The following is a 16,843-nucleotide window of genomic DNA, read 5'->3' as shown; positions in this document are numbered from 1 at the left end:
TCTAGGGAACCTTGCGTTAGAAGAAATACCCATTTTTCAGTGTGGAAGTACCCTCTTGTCATGAGATAGAGCAAAGCCAGGATGGAAGAAAGAGGACTCGGGGTCTGGGCATGGCAGCAGGCTTGGATGGAGAGGGTCCTGTAACTCTCACACGTGGTTTCTAACCACCATAAGATGTCAGCAATGTGGGTCTAGGAGCTGAGCTGTCTGGCAGGGTGGAAAAGTGTAAAAACCGAAGTCAGAATTCAGGGAAACTCAAGCAGAGCACCAGATAAATGACACAATGCTGAAACCTACCCATCCTGAAGTCTTCTTTTGTTTTTAGTGTTTGCAGGGATTAAGGAAAGATTCAGCACAATCCAGAGAAGTGGTAACACCTAGTCCTGTAGCTCATAACTGATGTCTCAGGGATTGTTGGGCATCTGGTCATCTAACACCTTTCTCAAGCACCTGAAAGAAGATTGTAAACATTGTTATCTACACATTCCAGTGGCTTCTGGTGAGAGCAAAAAAAACAGTACTGGCATTTTGAGAGGTTAGGGATGGTCATGGAAGAATGAGGATAGAGTTGTACATCAGTTTAAATCACACCAAGTGTCAAGGCTGCCATGGTCTCACCTTCAGCTCTGTGTGTCCTGCCTTGTTTCCTCTGCAGTACAGGTGCTCGTGTGCCTGAGTGGGGCTGGTTCTTCTAGAAAACGATCACCGGTTAGAACTGGGAGCTGGTCTCAGTTCCAGCTTGTGAGAACAAACTCACTTTACAGGAGGACCACTGTTCTCTGTGGAGAATTCATATGTGTGCTTGGGGCAGAAGAAGGAAGGTCTGCAGCAGCCCTTAGGTCAGCCGCACCCTGGCATTCTGTCTCGCTAAGTAAGGCATAATCATGAAAACAAGGGGAAACAGATCAAGTTGTACATCAGGAGACAGCAGTTTTGCAAGAAAACTGGAAGTTTTCTTTCTGTTAATAGGGACAGGGATGGGCTGTGAGGTGTTGTGAACAGGTAGATCTGATCTGGAGCTGTCTGAAAAACAGGACTGGAGGGACCTTCTAGACCACTGAACCTTGGGTCCTGTCACTGCAGGCACCGCAGCATACGGTGTTGCTTTAATTGACTATGGAGCTGGGGATTTTGCTTTTCCGCTGGAGGCTACTGCAAGGTTTTCTGCTGAATTTTTTGAAACCACGTTGTAGTCGCTAGCCCAGATTTATTCTTGGGCAACTTTGTATCTGTGTCTTCTTGTCTTAACATTGTCTTTAGCTTAGTTCTCCTTCTGGAATTAGTTAGAGGGCAGCTGTATCCTTCAGGGGAGCTCGCCTTTTAGCTGCTCTGGTAAGGAAGGCTCTCAGCAATCCTTACCTAGTGTTGGTTTGAATTAAACTTAATGAGGTGACCGGAGTGTCACCCAGCACTCTGGGGAAGAGCTCGTGGGGGCCTGGTGCAACAACACCGGCACCACCATGTTCACAAGAAATGTCTCTGGAAGCCTCTTTTTGTTACTGCATCCTTGTAGCAGGTAATGATCAGCCTGTACTGGTCACACACCCTGTTCTTCTCATCCATTATTATCAACTGCAAGTTCCCAGCTGATGGGATAACGCTTTAAGTGCATACCTGCGTTTTGCTGCTGGATTTATCTCCTTTCTGGTACTCCATTCTATTTTTTTTTTCCTGCGTAATTTCAAGTGCTACTTTATCTGGCCTGACGTATGGGGAAGACATCAGCAGATTTCATTGGTGAATGTCTAAAATCAGTGCCAAAGTTATTAATAAAAATATTAAATGACACTGGGGTTAAGAATGGTCCTCAAGAAAATTCATTAGCAATTGCTCTTCAGCGTCATGCTCTTGCTTAGTGCTCTGCCAACTGCTTTTCCCCTCAGGTCAGGTGTTCGTGCATATAACAAGGCTTCTGGTAGTCCTCATGTTCTCTGTCTTAGCTGGTGGTTCTCCATATCAAATGCCTTGCTGAATTCCAGGTAAATGAGATTGGCCATTCTTCCTTTGTGCGATAGATCAGTTATTTTCCCATGATAAGGAAATTGTTGGGTTAGCCTCCTCTGACGAACACCTGTCGCAATATGTGCCGTGTGTAATTGCAGTATTTTCTCTACCCTTTCTTTCAGAACCTCTTACATGCCTTGTGGTACTGTTGAGGTCAGACGTGAGCAATTTGTTGCCAAAATCATTTTTTCACCTTCTTTTTTAAATGTTAACACAGTGTTTCCAGTCATTCTGAGCCGTGTGTCCCTGAATTTTATTAGAACATTTGGTGCAGCAGACCCAGGGTTTAATGTACGCCTTCTTTCTTAAGTTATGGTTTGGCTTCCTCCACACCCTCACATCCTCAGTTTGATACATTCAGTTATTTGACTTCCACTTAGTCAGTGGTGTATATTTTCATTCCTGTCCCATTCCTTTTATCCCTTGAGCCTTGTCCTGGTGTTCAGCGTGGCTGCAGCTGGAAGTGAAGGGTAGGATTTGTTCTGTGGAATGCCTGTGGATGTCACAGAGGCATCGACGATGGCTGAGCTAGTTGTGTAGGCATGCTCTGCAGTCGGGGCAGTCAGCACTTCTCCTGGAGCAGGAGCCTTGACTGGCTTTGAGTTGATGAGATGAGGTGAGCAGCCTGTCGCTGACTGACAGGCGTCCATCCTGACTGCCTCGTGATGGCCAGCAGCACAGACCCAGGCACGGGCAGGTGTGCTTCTCTTCTTCCCCACCAACCTCTCCGGTCAGGTGAGCTGAAATGTCCCTCAAAGCTGTCCCATCATTTGCAGACAAGGACGACCTTTCTTTTTCTTTTTTCTCAGTCTTTACCTTTCTGCACAGTCTCTTCTCGCTCTGTTCCCATGCACTTGTTACTTCTGTAGCTGAAAACACAGTCCTGTCTTTTCCTTTGCACTGCATGAAAAGACAGAATGAGTTAAACAGTTCATCCCTGTACTTGCCATCCTCTGAGGTATAGGACCCCATGCTGAGCAGGTCCTTTTCATCTCCAGTAAATTATCTGCCTGTTCTCAGCACCCTTCTCAAATGAACATTTATCTACTTAGATTTGGGATCCTTTCCTCCCAGATTATTTCCTCATCAATGATACACACTCTTGATGTTTATGGCCTCTTTTGAACTGAAGGTATTTTCTTTTTTCCTGGTGATCCACACTGTGACTGCTGAGTGCAGCTTTATGTATCACTCCATTTCTTTATTTTCTTAGCATTTGTCCTTTAAAATCAGAGACCCTAACTACAGAGCTTCTTTGGGTTTATCCTTCCATTAATTTACACTGATGTCACTTCTGATCCGCTGCATTATCTTCTATAACCTGACCTTCTGTGTTTGCATTACTTTTAAAGTCAAGCAGTTTTAAAATAACCCAAAACAAAACTTGGTAAAACCTTTAAAAAGCATCACCTTTTGTTGTGGTTCCGTGACTGTTTGGTGAAGAAGATCGTGCAGTTTTACATTTAGAGATATCCAGAGGCGTTACTAAGAGCATGTTTTTCCCATCTCTCTCTGGGCAGTGAATGTTTCTTACAGGGACTTGTCCTGAGGACAGTGTTTGTCCTTCTAATAACGTTACGGTGATTTTTGGTCATACGTGTGTGGGAGTCCCAGGGGCTCGGTATAAGCAGCTTACCTTCCGTTTCCCCAAAGGATTTTGATAAACAGATATTTACCTTTGTATTTCTCTGTAGCCAACTAAATTGTGACTGTCTGATGCTTCCCACCCGTCTGTACCTTCGTTTCTTTGTTTGGCGTGATGCATCTCTCCTGGTGTCCCGTCCCAGTCCCTCCCTGCTGTATTTCTGTCACCCCTCTGGCACCCGTTCCTGCCCCGCACCCGCAGCTGGGGCAGCTTCGTGCTGTTGTCCCGCTCCCAGCGTCTGTCTACGAGCATTTCACCCCTCTCTCCCCGCCCACCTTGAATGCTGCAGGCTCACACGTGTCACCCGTGCTCGGGGCAGCTTCAGGGACCAGCCAGGAGCGCTGGTGGCCCACGTGGGCAGGTGGTGGCTGGTGGGTGACCTCTTCATTGCTTCTCAGTTCACTGGGGCATGGTCTGCCACCCCCTGTATCGCTTGCCTGGCTGCTGTTCCCATCAGTGTTAGCGCTTCCATTCTCTGTGTTCATCCACCCACTGACACTTGTGTGCAGCCTTGAGCCACCTGCAAAGAGGCGTCTCGCAGCCCAGCCTGACATCTCGTCTGCTGCATACAATATGGAGATCCCCATCGTTGGGAAGCATTTGGAGAAGAGCAACAGCGACAGCTGGGATGCTGGAGGGATCCATTTGGGGAAAGATTGAAAATTTGAGTATGGTTTAAATTGGTCTGTGGCACCAGGTGTTTGCACATCGTCCAAGGGTTGTTTGCAAATTGTCCAAGGATCACGTGCGTCTGAAAGGTGAAGAGTGGGGAGGAGCAGGAATTGTGGGGGATGAGCCAAGGGGTAAAATGAGGAGAAATAGAATTAAGTCAATCAGAGGTGATATTTGTGATGAAATATGGCAAAACGTGGCTAAGATTCTTCTTTAGGTTTCTCAACACCCTTTTTCTCTGATAAAACTTGCAAAGCAAAGTATAAAGTGTTAAGCGCTGACAGATGTGCTGGATTGCAGTTTCAATGGGCTGTTACCAAGCTGGAGATGCATGCAAGTCTCAGGTGACTCTGGCAAGACTGAATTTCCCAGAGAGTCTCCACTCCTAAATAGGGCTTGTTCTCTTTTCCTAGACAGAAGCAGTTCGTTAGACGGCACTCTGCAGGGACCAGGCCGGGGTACAAAGCGATATTCCCAAGATTCCCCTCCATACAGTGCTCCTCTCTCCCCCAAGTTACCAAAGAATGATCGTCACCCTTTGGAAGGTGAGCACAGCGTCTCTGCCCAAAGCTGGTTGTTTATAGTGACTTGTAACGGATACAGCAGGATTAGATTTGCTGTGCCAAATCAAGCCGTGGGTTTAGGAAGTCTGTTTTGCTTTGTCTCTGGCATGGTTTGGTGCTTGGTGTTTCACAGAGAAGAAACCACTCTGTACCAGGGCAGGTTCCCCAAGCAGTTGTGTAAGGCATGTGGAATGCAGGGAGAATTCCTTCTAACTCTGATAGTCATCATCTAATACCATGTAATCTGGGATTTAATTACCCATATTTTAGCTTCCATTGCTATGCATGGTATGAACGGTCATAAAACTGCCCAGTTGCTTCAGTCAGTCTTCCCCTGAATTTTTTCGTGATGGTTTGCTGCAGTGTATTGTACAGATGCTGATGTGCAGCTGTACGGCCAGGAATCTGCTGCCCTTTCCCAGGATCCCATCTTGTTCTTCACAGTCCTCCCTAAATAGCAGGGAGGGTCTCACTAGCATGTGCTCCACCAGTGAAACCAGATCAAATTGGGGCTGCAGTGCTGCTGGGTAACTGGGGCAGGTGTGCTGTGCCACGTTCTCAAAAGCAATTGCAGGGACATCTTTGGTCTGTGGCCCGCAGGTGTCCCTTGCACGTGCAGGTGGGAGATTTCTGGGGGTCCAGGTAGTTGGGGGGCTACCTGAACCCTGAGCAGGGGTCTTCAGTAAATACACTTCCACCTTCCGTTTTCTTTTGAACTGCCCACACTCCATAACACAGACCCGAAGTTTAACCTTGCTGCAGCCCTTTAATTAATTGGTGGTGGAATCTGCCAAGGTGTTAGTCTCTGTTCTTTGTAATGTGTCCCTAAAAAATTGCTGGAAACCCTTGGCTGGGCTCACAGTTCAGTGGCTTTGTGCTCTGTTGCTGTCCCTTGAATCACCATTTCTTGCTGAGTTTGCTGGGCTTGGCTTGTTGAGCCTAGATTTGAGAGTGCGCAGCCTCCCATGCGCTGTGGCATAATTTAGACTCCATCCATCACTGTGCCCTGTGCTCTTCAGGATTATTGGCCCCGTATCTAAGCACAGCTGATCTGAATTTGCATCTTGTGACAGTTTCTAGTGGCCGTAGTATCTACATTGATTAAAATTGGAAGTTTGTCATGTAGCTGAAGCGAAGAACAAGGTGATTTGTGGGACTGTCTCATCTATTCCAGCATACTGAGAAGTCAAAAATTGTTTCCTGAGTCCCAGGCTGTTTCTCACCTCTAGATACACATCCTTGCTGGTTTTGACATTCTCCTCTAATGTGTCAGCTGCTGCACACAGGTAACCATCAGCAAAGCCAGTCAGTGCTCTACCAGCAGGTGGAACGCGGAGTGTTCACCTGTTCCTGCAGCGTGGCGGTGTACTCCAAGGTGCCTTGGGTGAATATTGTACACTCGGTGTTGTCAGCGAAGAGACAAAGCTTCCTTAATGGGTAATTCCAAGAGAAGTTAGGTTGTCTGCAAGACTGATTCTTAGCCTACTTCAAAATCTACTCAGTTATCTCTTGGCCTTTGAATGGGTCGTGCCATCTGGATGCCCAGAATACTCCAGCCTCTTCTGTAGAAGTAGGTACAAGTGAGCAGAAAGTGTGCCTTCATATGAGGGTGATTCTGCCGGTGTGTGAACTTCCTACAGCAACTTGGTCTTGTTCTGTTCCTGGCCCAGGCAGGGGGTGTACAGGGCAGGGGGAGATGAGGTGCGGTTCCAAATTCCATCTAGAAATTCATTTTTGTCCCACAGCTAAAAGCCTATTCATGGAGGAGGCTCCACCATGAAATGTAAGTACAAGCAGGAATATTTGCATTTCAAGAGGGTATATTTTAAGAATATGAGGCTGAAATACCCAGATACGGAATATTTCTTGAGCAAGGAGGTACATCTCACGGTGATGAACTCCCTCAGCAGAGCACAGCCTGGCCTCAGCAGTGTGACAGACAGCAGTACCTGAACAGTTTCCAGTTTGCCAAATTGAAGGCAGTGAGTAGCAGTGGGATGTCTTCGTTCATCATGCCTTTGGCAAGAAGTCAGAAAGATAAGGAGGGGATCTCACTTCTTACATTGTTCTTCCTCTTGCATCCAGTGGCATTTATGTAGCTTTTTGCTAAAAAGCTGCAGTTCCAGCACAGTGGGGACCTGCTTTTCAAAGACTACCATTTGTGGGAAACAGTGGGTGTTTAGTAGTTGTGCAAATCAGATTTATGCTTGTGGCCAAACTCTATGTTTTAGCAGTAAAACGGCACTCTTGAATCTATAGCACTATTTGTTTAATTAAACTTTAATTATCTGCTCCCTGCCTCTCTGCCACTAATCGTGGCATGTTTTCCTACAATGCTCTAAATGCAAGCCTTTATTTAAAACTAGCAGTTTCTATAAGAAAATCTGCCTAAGAATTAACCACCGCCTCCTCGCTCCGAAGCTGCTTATCAAGGGTGAAAGGATTCTTGATAACGTATGTGCCTGAATGCAGTCTGTGCCCTGCCGCTTGCAGAAGCGTGTTGCCTTCTGCTACAGATGATTCACAGGGCTAGTAATTGTTCCCCTCTTGCCTTGTTTCCCTGTCCCCTTTCTGGAGGTATCGTTCATCTGAGCAGTTCTCTGTGTGGTTGTGTTTTTAAGAAAATCCTAAATCTCTCTTGCATTGACCCTACCAAGAAACCTCCAGCTCTGCTGCGATGTTTGCAGCACAGCCAGGACCCCACCAGTCCAGAGGTGGGTAACCTGGGAATGGACATGCAGCTTCAGTTCTGCCTCTGGGGCAAAACAAAGGAGTGCTCCCCAGTGGCATGGCCTCATCCTCCTCTTCAGATGGTCATAAGCATGTGCGAGAACACGATCACCTATTTGAAGAATGTGTCACAGTGCATTCACATCAGAATAACGACTGGGTTAATTGTTGATTTGAATATTTCCTGAGGGTGAGTTTTGGATCCATTGCACTGACATGAACCTGCTCACGTGGTCTCCCAGCCTCCCAAGCTGTAGACTTCCCTAGCTGAGCCCAGAAATTCCTTCTGCTGACACAAATCCCCTCTTGTGTGAACTTTGGGGTCTTCACAAGCGGTTAGATGAGCGTGTTTGCCTGACCCAGCACATCTGGGACGAGTGTCCTGGAGCTTCCTGGCAAGTTGAAGCTTTGTGCCACCTCACAGAGGGTGCTGGTTTCCTTGGAGGATGCAGATGTGCAGCACAGGCCTGTGCCCGCTGGTCCCTCTCAGGCCTCGGCACTTCCCTGTGAGTCAGACATCACCTTTAATGGGAAGTGGTTTGGGTTTTAAGCAAAACCGTCCTGTTGGAGAGGGGCCCAAATGTCATTGCTGTGAAGAAGCTCATGTGGAGTGTGTGTGGGTTGGGCTGGGCTGGGCCAGGGAACCTCTGTCCACCCCGGAGCCAGAGCAGCCGGCTCAGGGCTGGGTTTGCATCCAGCCTTGTGCTGAGATTGGATGGTGGCAAAGCGGTGCAGGAGTGGAGGGAGGGGTCCAAAGTTGTTCAGGAATAGTCACAAGTCAGAAAGCCTTCTTTTATGCTTGAGGAGCAGGTGAAAACACATCTACCTGTGTGGGAAGCAGGCCAGCACACAGGTCACCAGGGGAGTAACAGTCTTCACACCCGACCTGTTTCTAGGTGAGATTTAAGGATGTGGTGCTGGTTTCTGAGAGCATCCCAGAGACCTAAAAGCAAAGAAGGGCAGAAATGCCTCAAGTGGAGGATGACAGCTCAGGAGATGGAGGGTTGCAGATGCGAAGGTGATAACCACATACCAGCTTTGCTGAACTGCAGAACAGCTGGGCGAGGGGGATGTTTCTGTCCTGTGGCTTTATGAGATGAAGCCAGGGAGGTGTGGGCTGGCTCCCTGCAGCTGATCTCACTCCTGGGATCTCTGCTCAAACACAAACAGCAGAAGCACTGAAACCAGAGCTTCCCAGTTCCCAGAATAGTCCTGTAGTTCATAGAAACCAGGGAAAAATAATGTGCCTCAGGAGAGGTTGCCCCCCAGTTGGTGGGGCCCAGTGTCTGCAACACTCATGTACCACTTCAGGCTCTGGCAGGCTGCGTCTCCCTTCAGTGGAGCGTGGCAGCACCAGCTTAGCAGGCAAGTTTGGGAAGATCTTAACAGCCTTTGGGTCTCATGGGCTGCAGTATCACCTCTGCACCCTCGCCACCATCCCGGTTCAGTACAGCTGTGCTGGCTTCTCATCTGCAGCTCCTGTGGTCTGTGAAGTCCCAGGGAAGAAACGCAGAGCCTGGCTGGGGCAGTTGCTCAGGTTTCTTCATCCTTGTCACCTGCCACGGTGTTTGAGTGGCAGCAGCTCAGGGCCGTGAGCTGCCCTCATGGTCTCTGGGGATGCTGGCAGAGGAGCTCCAGCTGCCAGCCAGATGCAGTGGCCCAGCCTAGAGTGCACAGGCAATACTCCTCATTGTAGGAGCTGCTTTCCTCTTTGGCTGTATGAACTTGCCAGGCATTTAATAATTAAGAACACAGGTATTTGAGGATGACTCATGAGGCATCAGGTCCACCTTTGCTGAGACTAGGTTGTGCGTGCCATAGTAAAATCTACAAACACGTGGTCCTAGGATGAAGCTGTCACAGTCTTAACAGCAAAGGGAGATCCTGCTGGCTCAGCCGATACAGTATATCACCCCAGATAGTTTCCTGAGCGCCTCCATCCTGATGCTGCCATTGACAGCTGGAAATTAAATGTGTTGCTGGAAGAGAAGGTGAGGAAGCCAGTCTCAGTGGGACCCCTGCCCAGGGAGAGCCTTCTGCCCTGTCCCTTCAGCACTGTGTCCCAGCAAAGGGTGTTGTCACTGACTTGGTTAGGCAATGGAAAAGGGCCCAGCAGGAGGTCAGGAGGGGTGAGCAGCTGGTCACCAGCACCTTGCCTTTGGGGCAGGAGGATCAGCAGGCTGTGCTCTCTGGCTGTGACAGTGCAGCAGAGCTGCTCAGAGGAGCCTGCTGCTCCCCCCTGCTCTGCACGTGTGCTGCTCTACAGGCCACAGCGTGGGTCTTGCTGAATATCCCCCACGATTCCAACCACTTGGTCCGTTACCTCACACACTAATGCCGGTGATGTGCGGTGCTTGACCCCTTGGGGAGCCTTCTTTCCCCACTCAGGGCTGTTGTGTGACTCCTGTGTCCATTGGCATCCAGAACGGGCAGCCCTGCACCACCTGACCCTGCGGTGCTCACAGCCGCAGGAGGGCCTCGGGAAGCAGCAAGGGCGCGGGACTGCGGGCGGGAGCTGGTGGTGGCGTTAGCAGAGTGGCTGAGCTGTTACTCCAGTCTCAGTACCGACCATAATCACTGCCAGCTGGTTGGACTGGCATTTGCTGGGCAAATAGCAGGCTGGGGCGCTTTAGCAGTGCCTGGTTTAATTTATGTGCTTTCGAGGAGACCACCCACGTGGTGGTTTGACCTGCAGCCGTGCACCAGCGCTGCCTTTGCTGCGGTTCTGCTCTCTGCCACCGAGCGTAACTTCGGGCTGCGTGGCGTTCGGGTGCACTGACTGCAGCTTGGTGCGTTCCAGGTGAAACCTTTGTTCTGGGAGATGGCCTCCCAGGGCCCTTGGAGCCTCGCCTGGACCCCATGGACTCTGCCTTGAACTCTGTCAATTCATCCAGCCACAGCAGGAGCTCCAGAGACTATCGCCTGCAAGGATACAGGCACCTGCACCAACCCTCTAGCCTCACCCAGGGCAGTACCTCTGCCTTGCGTAGGCTTAGCTCTGGGGGTAAGAGAGTTAAGAAGCCAGCCCTCTGGTTGTAAATTTGGCAATAAAGGGCTTGTCTAACTCCAGTTACACCTTTCTAACTCCAGCAAGTACCAGAGACTGGCCTCTACACTGTTAAACAGGTAGTCTGTTAGGTTTAACAGTAGCTCTAGAGACATGGCAGATGGGTGGGTGGAAATACGGAGAGGTGATGCTTGCAGGGTCGCTCGTTGGGCGTGGTGACTAGGTGGACCTGGAGTCAGTGGAGAGGAAGGAGAAGGCAGGAGCTGAACTTGCAAGCGTGGGCAGGGGGTTGTCAAGTGGTAAATGGGTGTTTGAGTCTGTGAGGACGGATCAGGAATGGGCAGGGAGTCGAGAACTGATGAGGCTGGGAGCGGGCGGCCAGGAGGGTGGGTGTATGTGTGGATGGCATGTGTCTGTATGGAGGAATAGGGGCAGGAGAGCTGTTCATCGGAGTAAAGCAGCACGTCGAATCCAGGTGTTTGCAAAAAAAGTTGTGATTTTAGGTGCACGGCATCAATCAAACTTTCTAAAAAGCTCAGGTTGCTGATGCCTTGATCCGTGTGCCTCCTCCCACATCTGTGTACGCAGGCAGAGCCAGTGCTGGCACGTTAGGAGCAGGACTTCTGTTAGTTCGGGCAGTGCTTCAAGACAAGAGGATTCCACATACGGGCTCAGTCCATCAGAAAATGCAGCTGGTGAAAACGTAAACCAGCTTTGCCGTGTTAGATTTGCTAAAAGTGGTGTTCGGAGTGGGGGGAGCATGGGGAGAAGCAGTGCACAGGGAGGGAAGTGGGAATGGAAGATTGTTTTCTGCAAAGGTGGGAGCCGTCAGCAGAGTGGGAACTGGGGGGGGGGGGGGGGCAAACTCGGCTGAAGGGGGGCAAGGGGAAATGGGGGTTTAGACTGAGGAAAAGGGCTCAGTGTAGGAGGCTGCCCTGAGAAGTAAGGCCGAAGGAGAGGGAATAAGGCTTCGGTGCTGAGCCTGCGCTGCAGGAATCTCTGGGGCACAGCTGGGACGTGCCCTTCTCATTGTCTCTGCCACTGCTTTGGGAGAGGAGACAGAGCGGTAGCTTAAGGGTGAATAACTGATGGAGTGGTGCCGTGGGGATGCTCGGAGTAACGGCTGCTGTCTCACCATCCCCCCAGGTTCAGATAGATACCTTGGGTCTCGAGACGTCTCGCGGCTGAGCAGCCGTGACCCCTCGTCCTGGACGGTGGAGGAGGTGATGCAGTTCATACGAGAATCAGATCCACAGCTGGGACCCCACGCTGACCTCTTTCGAAAACATGTAAGTATGTCTGTATATATGTATATAAATATATATATGCATGTGTATACATATATATGTGTGTATTGTATATGGGAGGAGGCAGATCATCACACAAGGAAAATCTAGGAGAGTCAGCAGCACTTTGTACCAGCTGAAGTTTTGTGCTAAGAAAAACATCTTCATAAATCCTGCTCATATCGTGTTCAGGCTTGGGATCTTCTTACTCAGAAATCATCAAGGGGAAGACATCGCAGCCCAGCTGGAGCTAAAGCACTGCTGCCTCTCTGCGGGTGGAGCTCAGCTCTTCGCTGCATTTGAACCCTCTCACTGGAAACACAAAACCTTGTTCATTCTGGAGTCTTAATATTCACCTCATAGCAAATTTATCCTGGCAAGGAACATGTTCTAAGTGGAATTCATTGAGTGTGTAGCTGCTAAACTCCCCTATTTCCTCTAAAAAGGAGTCTCCCAGGGCTCTGGTTCTGGTGCATATCTTTAAATGTGTAAAATAGCTGCAGACGTATAGCATGGAGTTTGTACAACTAAAGCTACAAAAATTTTGACAGCTCCATGTCCTGATTCCTGTCAAACAGTTTGTCTTCCTTCTGCCTTTTGATTAAGTCCATGTCATAGCTGGTGGTTCTCATGAAGTCAGAAGAGCATATGAGAAAATAACTGTCTTCCCCAGGCAGGAGAGGTGGACGCGATGCTTCTTGGTCTGTGCTGGGACAACACTCGTTTTGTTTTGTTTTAATTAGTTCTATTTTAGAACCACCAGTAAATTGAAAGTGTTTTGTTTTAATTACACAAGAGAGTGCTCAGCTCTGTAAGGGATAAAAGTCCCCTGTATTGGCAATCCTGAGGAAGAACTTCTCTGTCATCTGAAGAGGGGAAAAGCAGAACAAACCTGGTACTGGAGCTCACTGGACATCTTGCCAAGTGTGAGACCTAACTGAGCATCGACATAGGACAGGATTTTCTGTTGTTTGAAGTTGTGATTTTTATTTTTCCTTTATAAGTCCAATAACATTTTCTTCTTGGAAACCTGTCCCATGCAAAGCTTTGGACCAAGCCTGGATTAAGTCAAGGAAGGGAGTGCTGCAAGGGACTGGAAAAGTTAGACTTGCAGATGCTAAGTGCAAAGCTGTTCTCTGGTTATTCCGAGCTTCATGATCCTTCCCCTCCTGAGCCTCAGTGAGGGACACATCTGGCTCAGCTGTAAAGCATCAGATACTTTGAAAGCTGTTATGTTGAAATGAGCCTGGCTGGAGTCAAGATGCTCCACCATTGCTCTGCCAGCTGCTGGGACTTTGCTTAGAAAGTCCAGAAACCCTCTTTGCATGCAGTGGCAGCCTCTGTGGGGTTATGGGGTTTGGTCCCTTGTCTCCTTCTTCAGCCTTGGCTGCAGGGCTGTTGTGTCCCAGCAGGGCTGCTGGCAGGGCTGGTGCATCCTCTGCCAGGAGATGTCTCCTGCAGTGGGATGACAATGCCCTTGAGTGAGAGGCTGCTCCCTTTGCACTGCCACTGCCTCGATGGTTCCCCTGTCAAGGAAACCCCCCACGTTTCCTTCCTCCCCACCTCCCTTCAGGATTTGCTGACCAGCTGGACATGGCTCCTTCGTGCCTTATCACCCAGCAGATTTCCCACCACCTGGGGGGGTTGGGGCTGAACCCCTGTGCCGCAGGCAGGGTGGGATACAGGGATGCCTGTGCTGGGATGTTGCAGTTCGGTGCAACCTGCCCTGGCTGCCACAGCTGTGCTCCCCCAGCTGTCCTGACGCTGGGCACGGCCTGGCTCAGCCTGGGTCGGCCGTACCGGTGTAGTCACAAGTGCTGCCGTTTCGCCTCCTTGCAGGAGATCGATGGCAAAGCCCTGCTCTTGCTGCGGAGTGACATGATGATGAAGTACATGGGGCTGAAGCTGGGGCCAGCCCTGAAGCTCACTTACCACATCGACAAGCTAAAGCAAGGCAAGTTCTGAGAGGACGCTTGGCAGGACAGACCCTGGAAGCTCCGCTCCTGGCCACCCATGCCTGCGCTTGCCTGCCGACAGGTACGCATGCACACACACCCATTTATGCCGCAGATGGACACCTCGCCGACAGCCTGGCCCCGCCACAGGGGTCCAGCCACCCACCCGCCCCCGCACCAGCGGCCAGGCCCCGGCAGGTGCTCGGGAGGAGGCTGGTGCACAGTTGTCCTGGGGCTTCGCACTGGACTCAAGTCGTGGGCATCCTGTTGGAAGCGGAGGGTCTCTCCCTGCTGCGCAGCCAGCGCTTCTCCGTGGGCTCCCGCTCCTGCTTCCCTGGGATGGAGCCTGTGGGGACTGGGTGCTCACACTGCCTCCTCTCCCTCTCGCTGTGGCTTGTGCGCTCCTGGCCTCGCCTGTCCGGGCTGACCCTTGGCTCCCATCCCCTCGGAGGGGTGGGGGGCTGCCGGCTGCGAGGGGGAGTGGTGCCCCCGACCTGCACTCAGCCTTGTAGCACCACAGCGAGCTCAGAGCAACGACCACCCCCATCCCCGTCTTCCATGCCTTGGGGGAGCCCAGCTGCCCAGCCCGGGCACCACGCACCTCCTGAGCTCTGCCTGGCCCTCAGCTCCCAGCATGCCTCCAGCTGGGGACGCCGGGCTGGGGATGGAGCCGTATTTATTTCTGACTGGGGAGGCCGTGCGGCAGCACACAGCGCTGCCCGGGAGCGCAGGGCGAGCTGTGAGAGAGCTGGGGAGCGTGGCTGGGTCTGGGGGGCCCACGGCAACGACAGGCTGGGGTTGGCGCCAGAGGCTGGCTGGATGCTGCAGGACTCGACCGATCCTTCTCTCTTTTTTTTTTTGAGTAGGGTTTTTTTTTTTGGTTGTTTTTTTTTTTTTTTTCTCCAATAAGGAGTTGCCTGTTTAAAACGATGAAATGATTTTTCTACCTGTTGTTGAACTCACAGCTCTTGGAGATTTTTAGCCAGAGATGCAAAGGTTCGTCTTCCCAGGGGCCCTCCCCATCCTCTGGTGTTTTGGTCCGTCCTAGCTCAGTGTGTGTGAGAGGGTGTTGGGTCTGGCAGGTCAGAGGAGCCCAGTGCAGTGACCTGCCCTTGCGCTGCTCTTCCTGCGAGGGCTTTGCCCTACCCCGGGGCACCTATTTGTTTCAGACAGTCTAATGTATTTATTTTTGATGGCACTTGAGCAGTAACCCGCTGCTCCAGACACGTTACTGCAGCTGCAGGAGTATCAGGGCTGCCTGTGGGACCGGGGCTGCGCGGGCCCCTGGAGCATCGCCTGCCCCGGCCCAGGCCAAGCTGGGGAAGGGCTGGCGGGGGCAGTGGGGGCTGCCCAGGTGTGTGCCCCCACATGCACCCACAGTGCGCTGCCGCACATGCTTCCTTTCTGCAGTGACCCAAGGGCCGGGACAGGATGCTCCACTGCAAGCACTTCCTTCGTCTGTCCTTAGCTCACCCTCTGCATCCAGAGCAGCGTCTCGCCCTCCTCCGTGCCAGCCGCGAGGGCCCTGGCCAGCACCAGAACTGGCCCCGTGGCAAACAACTCTCCAGTCTCTTGCACTGGGTCAGGTTTACCCCTAAGGGGAAAAGTTGAAAAAAAAAAAAAAAACCAAACCTAACCCCAAAGTAATAAAAAGGCTTTTTGTTGTACAGCACAGTCCGTGCTGCAGTCCCTGCCCTTGCACCACCGTGCTCGGAGCGAGGGGGGCTGTGGCCGCTCACAGAGCCCCATCGCTCACAGCATCGGTCCTGGGACGCCCCCATTTTTACCTGACGCTGATCCCGCTGGCCCGCTGCAGACAGGCCCCCATGCGGGGTCAGCCAGTGCTTTTCTCTGCACTTATTTTACGTTGATTTGTTTATAAATAAAAGGATAACTAAGTTCCTCCCCACTGTTTGTGTGTGCACCGATGGGAGCCTGTGGCTGCCGGAGGGGGGGATCCCGGGACGGGGTGGGGGGTTGCTTCAGGACAGACCCCTGGCTGCTGCCCAGCGCATGCAGGAGAGCAGGGCCAGGCCAGAGAAAAACAAAGCGGCACAAGCAAAGTGGTGGTGCAAGGAACAAGGGCTGGTCAGTGAGTGACCTCAGCCCTGCGCCTCTGCCCCACGAGGGTGCCCCGAGGTGGGAAACGGGGGTGGGCAACCGCCACCCGCGGCCAGAGGGTGGGCACGAGGTGGGGGGAACAGCCGAGCCCCCTGCATCGCTCACTGACACAGACCGTGACCATGGTCTCCACATCGGAGCAGCTGCACGTTGGCCAGGAGCCCCGATGTGCTGCTGGGGGCTGCCCTGTCCCACAGGGAGGGGGCTGGTGGCACGGGCCGGGCAGCACAGGGGGGGGCAGAGACCGCGGGGCCCCGCCAGGCCCCACACCGGGGCACCCTGACCCTGGGCCTCCAGCGGCAGCACGAGTTGGGGAGGAAGCCGGGGTCAGTCCCACCTTCATGCGCCACGAGCCTGGGATGCGCCTGGAGCACCTTGTGGGGTCTCCTCGGGGCTGGTGGTTGGAGGGGCAGGGCGGTGGGTGCTGCTGGCCAGAAGGGGTCCCAGCTGGTCCTGCCCCGCTGGGAGCAGCACCCGTCTCTCCTGCAGCCGTGGCGTTGCTGCCCCGGGGCTCTGTACGCCCCAGGGCCTCCGTCCAGCCGCCTCTGCCCAAACCTGCGCCTTGCAGCTCTTGCCGGCCGCACGGTGCCCCCAGCCCGGGCCGACGGGGCCCTGCACCAGCCCCCAGCGCTGCGCCCAGCCGGCCCGTCCCCCAGCACGGCTCCGGGCGAGCAGCGCGCCCAGCCGCGGGGGCAGAGGCAGAACGTCCCACAGCAGGTCACCACCCAATTCGGGTAAAAACTGACATGTTTCTGCCCTCCAGAGGCTGTAGGCTCAGACCGGCTTCCCCAGGTTTCCCCGCTGCTGGGGGAAGCCCCGTTATTTCAGCCAGACTTTGGACAACCCACTGCGAACACTGC

General features: G+C 52.2%; 1 protein-coding gene across 11 annotated transcripts in view; it reads left to right on the top strand.

Annotated features, from left to right (window-relative positions):
- Nucleotides 1-15,767, top strand: part of SCMH1 (Scm polycomb group protein homolog 1) — a 71,593-nt gene extending 55,826 nt beyond the window's left edge. For 5 of the 11 annotated variants that reach the window (XM_055704892.1, XM_055704898.1, XM_055704889.1 and 2 more), the window contains 4 exons: nt 4,735-4,866; nt 10,415-10,618; nt 11,768-11,910; nt 13,747-15,767. In XM_055704892.1, coding sequence (XP_055560867.1) covers nt 4,735-4,866; nt 10,415-10,618; nt 11,768-11,910; nt 13,747-13,872 — 605 coding nt within the window. In that variant the 3' untranslated portion in view covers nt 13,873-15,767. Of the gene's footprint in view, nt 1-4,734; nt 4,867-10,414; nt 11,458-11,767; nt 11,911-13,746 lie in introns of those variants that run through there. The other 6 variants (XR_008731376.1, XR_008731377.1, XM_055704893.1 and 3 more) reach the window with 6 other exon arrangements.
- Nucleotides 15,768-16,843: the final 1,076 nt, after the last annotated feature.

The sequence above is a fragment of the Falco cherrug genome, chromosome 3 (assembly GCF_023634085.1).
Source record: "Falco cherrug isolate bFalChe1 chromosome 3, bFalChe1.pri, whole genome shotgun sequence".
NCBI lineage: Eukaryota > Metazoa > Chordata > Aves > Falconiformes > Falconidae > Falco > Falco cherrug.
This window is presented reverse-complemented; position numbering and strand designations above follow the sequence as displayed.